The sequence below is a fragment of the Arachis stenosperma genome, chromosome 10, assembly GCF_014773155.1.
Source record: "Arachis stenosperma cultivar V10309 chromosome 10, arast.V10309.gnm1.PFL2, whole genome shotgun sequence".
Taxonomy (NCBI): Eukaryota; Viridiplantae; Streptophyta; class Magnoliopsida; order Fabales; family Fabaceae; genus Arachis; species Arachis stenosperma.
In genome coordinates this window covers 115,376,440-115,382,643 of record NC_080386.1, presented here as the reverse complement: position 1 = coordinate 115,382,643, position 6,204 = coordinate 115,376,440, and the positions used below count along the sequence as shown (strand labels likewise).

The following is a 6,204-nucleotide window of genomic DNA, read 5'->3' as shown; positions in this document are numbered from 1 at the left end:
AGAAAAGGAAAATGAAAAAGCATTATGATATTATCTCATGAAATTAATAATCCAAAAAACTTAAATTGATTATTGATTATATATCTAACATTTCTAACTATAATGATTTCATACTTTAATTAAAATATTAAATTACGTATACTAAAATGAACCCTACCTTTGTACAAACCTCGAGAATTTGAGAAAGCTATTCAAGAAAAATATAGAGCCAAATGCTATTTTTAGGCATAATATAGAAAAACATTTTCAGCTATTTGGGTTATAAAAGCGGCAATATATTAGTAGCTAGGGACTATTGGCCAAATAAAATTCTATGTTCAAATTATAATAAATATATAAATTAAATCGGTTGCATTGATCTCATATATAATATTAATGCCATTCATCAATAATTTATTTACATTTACTCTTACTTTTACACTCATTAGCAGTATGTCAAGCATACCCCATAGAATTATAAAATAAAATATCAAGCATACATACATAAATATTTTTTTCTCTAGCAATCCCTTGATCATCAACAACTTATTACTTATCATCCTGCTATATATATATAAACTAAAAAACTTGAACAAAAGAGGGAAAAAAACTTCAATATATATAAAAGAAAAAGAAAGAAAACAGAAAATTAGGAAAGTCATGATCATCAGTGCCCGAATTGTAATTAAAATTCTCATGTTGAGCAAAATAATTGTGTGTTGGTGGTGTGAATAGCTTCTAGAGCCTTAAGAACTTCTCTTGCGCTTGGTCTGGCCTTAGGATCAGTGGCGGTGCAGTGCAAGGCAAGGTTCATGGCCTCAACGATGTCGTTATGATATTTGGTTGACTCATCTCCACCCTTGATCACGGGATCTATCCACGTGTCAAGATGACAGTCAGAGTAACAGTATCGGGCCCACTCTACAACGCTCTGATGCTGGTGCACCACATTTCCATTCCCTGATTCAATGTCCGTAGTGGCTCTTCCAGTCAATAATTCAATCAGCATAACTCCGAATCCATATATTTCACTCTTCTCTGTCGCATCTCCACTATTATTATTCCTTGCCTCTGAATGTGTGTAAAACAAACATGATTCATGAGACTGATTAGACACTTATATACATTACTTTATTAGGCATATGCTTCATGATGACATTTTGTATTTATATCAATTATCAATATGCGCACGAAATAGCTACCTGGGTTATATAATAGCACGAACTAGCTAGTAGTGCTGCATGCACCATCACTTATAAATTAAATAAAAACATTAATTTCGTGTGTAAAATCATTTGATTAATAATTGCTTATTTTACAAGTGAAACACTTTTTAAGATTTTTTGAATTGGATCCATGTACATCATTATGTTCCTAATTCCATCCTGTTAAAAATATGAGAAATGATAGTTTATAGACATATATTCACTTTTGATTATGTCACGCTTAGTTTATAATTCTCTAGTTTGAGATACTATGCAACTAGCTAGGAAACAATATTCCACCAGTATGTTAGTTAAAAAATGAAAAGGGGGCAAGATGATAAATTTGTACCTGGTGCAACGTAAGGGGAAGTGATCATGAAACCTTTGACATCCAAAGGCGCCATGCCAGGAGGGCTGAGCTTAAGGCGAGTGACACCTTTTCCGTCCACCAAAACAATCTCCGGCGACAGCACCTCGTCGGTGAGATCCCAGACCGTAGAGCAACACTCACAATGCAAGAACTTAAGCGCCTTCGCGATCCCCACCGCAACCTTCCACCTCCGTTGCCAACTCAAACCGCCCACAATCTCGGCGAGACTCCTCTCTCCCTCCACACTCTCGTAAACCAAGAACCCCTTCTTCCCTGAGTGACACGTGGCAACAAGCTTGACAATGTTACCGTGCCGAACCTTCTTCTCAAACTTCACCGTATCTTCCCAGAATCTAAGCGGAAGAGACGTTGCATCAGTGATTTCCTTCACCACAAAACGCATGTCGTTTTCGCTTCCCATGCATTTTCCTTCGTACGAAACCCAGTTCCTTCCTTTCGAAACCACTTTCCCTTCTCTTGAACAAGCAACAACGTCTTCCATATTTATCGTTCTCGAAGCTTTCGCATCGAAAAACTGCATCTCCCACGTGCCGCCATCTTCGTTATTCTCCACTCTTCTCATCTGCATGCTTTTCCTTCTTCGCACCAAAATTACCAGAAAAGCTGCAACGGCAATCGCAACCAATCCAAAGAGTAAACATAGCACTAAGAACAGCCATGTCTGGTTCTGAGAACCCTTGCATGGTGGCAAACCGTTAGAAGCTTCACTTTCGCGGTCACAAAGATCGTTCCCTGCGACTGCACTAGCGTTGATGGCGAGGAACGCTCCTGTGGAAGGTAAACTTCCATGGAAACGGTTGTGAGATACGTTAACCTGAACAAGAGATTCCACTTTCCCCAAATTCTGCGGAATCTCGCCGGAGAATTGGTTCTCCGACAAATCAAGAAGCCCTAAAACCGGCATCTCCGCAAGCTTCATCGGAATTTGACCGTTGAGATTGTTATGGCTAAGGTCTAACGCCACAAGCTTCTTGCATGAACAGAGTTCTTCAGGAATAGTACCATAAAGATTGTTGTTTCCGAGCTTCAACTGCACCAAATCCTCCGAATTCTCGAAGATTCCACGAGGAATTTCACCAGAGAATCGATTCTCTGATAAGTCTAAATCTTCCAATTTCTTGCTCCCGAACGAGCTCGGAATCTCGCCGGAGAAGAAATTGTTAGCCAGATTAAGCATTTGAAGAGACGGCATGCTCCATTGTCTATCATCGATTCTTCCAGAAAGTTGGTTGCCGGAGATATCCAAGAAGTAGACCTGAGTGAGCTTGGTGAATTCCTCAGGCAAATTCCCAGAGAGCTTGTTATTCTGGAGACGCACTCTACGCAGCGTTTTGCATGTGCTCAAGCTTCTCGGGATTCGGCCTTCTAATTTGTTAGAGAAGAGGATGAGTTTGTAAAGCGTCCCGGAATTGCACAGAGTTTCTGGAACCTTCCCCGTGAGGTTGTTAGAAGAGAGATCCAAAACCGTTAGGTTGTTACGCTTCCCAAGTTCCAACGGAATCTCCCCGGTCAACGAGTTTGACCACAGCTGAAGCACCTGAAGCCGCGGCAAAGATTCCAAACCCTTGGGAATCTTCCCTGAGAAATTGTTCGAAAACAAATGAAGAATCTCAAGCCTTTGAAGATTCACCACGAGTTCCGGAATCTCGCCGGAGAGAGAGTTATCGCTGAGGTCAAGAGATACAAGCTTCTTGAGGTTGAAGATTGAACGAGGAATCGGACCGTTGAATTTGTTCTGGTAGAGGAAGATGTACTCGAGATTCGTTAAGCTTCCGATGGATTCAGGAATGGTTCCGGTGAGGTTGTTGTACACAAGATCGAGGTGGTTCAATGAAGTTAACTCACCAATGGCGCTGGGAATTTCACCAGAGAGATTGTTGTAACCGAAGTAAATCCACTTCAAATTCTTCATGGCTCGAATCTCTTTCGGGATTTCGCCGACTAACTGGTTCGAAGCGAGAGTGAAGTACTGTAGATTTTTCAACTGAGTTATGGAACTCGGAATGTGTCCGCCGAGAAGGTTGCCTCCAATGTCAAGGTAGGTTAGGGCTGAGAAGAGGCCAATTTGGGGAGGGATCTCGCCGGAGAACATGTTGTTGGAGAGGTCAAGAGTCTCCAGGAGAGAAAAGGAGGCGGAGAACAAGGAGAGAGGGGGAGGGCCGGTTAGATTGTTGTTGCTGAGGTTGAGGTAACGAATTGGGGAGAGAAATGGAGGAGATTGATCCAAGTGGAGGAGCTTCGTAAGCTGGTTGTTGGAGAGGTCGAGTGATGTGAGGTTTGGAAGGTGGAAAACGGAGGAAGAAGCCTCGCCGGAGATGTTTTTACCGGCGAGGGAAAGGGCGGTGACGACTATGACATCAGATATATTCTTGTTGCAAGTGATGCCGTTCCAGTTGCATAAAGAAATGGTTGGAAGCCAGTTACTGAGAGAGTGAAGTGGATCGTCGTGGATTGAAGCTTTGAACGATAAGAGAAGCTCAAGGTCTTGTTGACTTTCAGTTTCTTTGCCATGTGATGGGTTCAGCAAGTTGAGAAGAATTAGCAAGAACAAGAACCTGAACCACATCATCACTCTGGCCATGTCTTTGACAAGGGTCTGTTCTGTGTGTGTGTCTTTTTAAATAATTCTCAGTTTTCTGTGTTGTTGCTTGTTGATGGATTATTGAACTCCTCGGATCCCAAGCTGTAAAAAAAAATAATCAAACTTCAATCTATATAGGTCCATTAAAATATTATGCAACTTTTGAAATTAGTTACATATGAGACTGATGAATTAACTACTTGAGTACTTCTAGTAGCTAGCTAGGTCTAGCTACCATTAATTTAATACACTCAGTTTTGATCGTAATTGAGGAACATGCATGCACATAAAAGAGAGAAATTGCTTAATACAAAGTAATGAAGGGTATAATTACGAACCTAAAGACCATAATTATTGTGGGCAGTTCGTTGTTTAAATTGCTGATGATGGAGAAGAATAATTGAAGAACTTGGACTGAAAGGATCAAGATTATTCTTTGATCACAAACAGTACTATTTGAAGGAGAATAAGGTGGACGTGAGAGAGAGAGATGTGTGCGTGCTTAAATAGATGGAAAGGGTTTGTGGAGGATTTCTTTTTGGCATTGAATTAGGATATAATTACGAACTTGCCACCCTTGACTTACTTTGAAATTGGTGTTTAAACACACACAAACGGTTGAAAGGGAACCAGGGACACTTGCGAAAAAATTAAAATAATAAAGGCAAAAAATAGAGGGCTCTGATTTTGTCGGATTGTTACTAAAATGATCCTTTTTGACTGACTCACTCACTCACCCCTTGCGAAAGTGACAAAGAATTTCTGTATCCGTTGAAAAAAAAGGAAAAAAAGAAAAACGCTTACCCTCCTTTGGTAAATGGTAACCAAAAAAAAAAAAAAAAAAAAAAGAAGGCATCACAAGGAAACAGAGACTCGCTAATTAAACATGCACAAGAATTTATTAAAATGTTTGTACTTGAAACTCTTGTTTCTAGGATTATTGTGTTTGACTAATTTTAGTTATAATATTACTAGTATTAGTATATGGCATGGGATCTCCCATGAAGATCAAAGGTCCATCTTGTACGCAGAATTTCGTCTCATGATAGCATAATTCTGGTTCTATAATTATCTGTCTTTCCAATAATGACTAAATTAATTTGAATAATTTTTAAAAAATAATAATTTAAAAATATTTTATTTAATTTATCATATATAATATTTATAATTGTACATTTATTATATTTAATAATATTATGTGTTTATTTTAATAATAATTAAGAAATATAAAATAAAATAACTTTAAATTAATTTTGGCTAATTTCTACAGTCTTTTTGTTTATAAGAAGTGTTCGTGCGTAGTAAACCAAGCTTGATATATAACTCGTCCTATTCAGAGATTGAGCTTGCTTTCGTCTAAAGTGAAAAAGGTATGCGTCGACTTTAAGAGGAACAACGATGGCAGACACCTATAAAGACACTCCAACGTTCAAATTAGTAAAAATAGAAAATGAGTATAATATTACTCAAAGTAAGTAGCATATACTTTTTACATGTTTAGAGTTTGGTATTTATAGAATGTAATCCTTTTCAAAGAGGTTGAGATATTAGCTTGATCTTTCGACCATCATTTGAGTTTGTTACTGAGTAGGTTGTTATTAGCGAGATTCTCTTTAATTGATGAAGATAAGCCACGTTTGTTATTGGATTTGGATCTGATTTATAGGCATAGTTGGACCGGATTATAATTACCGAATCACAGCCCCCAAACTTGACCTGTGATATTTTTTAATACGACGAGTTGAGTTTATGAGTTTTTGTAATGCTATAAATTGGAATGATGATAATAAATATAGATCGGAATAGTGATTGTAATCATAGTTCGAAATAGTAATTGTAATCATAGTTCGGAATAGTATTTGTAATTCGGAATAGTAATTGTAATTTAGAATAGTGATAGTAATAATAGTAGCTCCTAAACTCAACTTGTTGTATGTTGAAAAGTGATAGTCATGCTTGGAAATGGCTTTACGTGAATAATAGAGTTAAAGAAATTTGATAATAATTAAGAATAATGGTTAAATAATAAGGATAAGCCCCTAAGTTTG

The 6,204-nt window shown here is 38.0% G+C and overlaps 1 protein-coding gene across 1 annotated transcript; it reads right to left on the bottom strand.

Annotated features, from left to right (window-relative positions):
- Positions 1 to 365: 365 nt before the first annotated feature.
- LOC130956382 (leucine-rich repeat receptor-like serine/threonine-protein kinase SKM1) lies at positions 366 to 4,620 on the bottom strand. The gene is made up of 3 exons (XM_057883420.1): positions 4,495 to 4,620; positions 1,534 to 4,258; positions 366 to 1,050 (listed from the first exon to the last, which is right to left on the bottom strand). Exons 2-3 carry the CDS (start codon positions 4,154 to 4,156, stop codon positions 674 to 676), a joined length of 3,000 nt encoding a protein of 999 aa, XP_057739403.1. The 5' UTR covers positions 4,157 to 4,258; positions 4,495 to 4,620; the 3' UTR covers positions 366 to 673.
- Between the last annotated feature and the right edge of the window lie 1,584 nt (positions 4,621 to 6,204).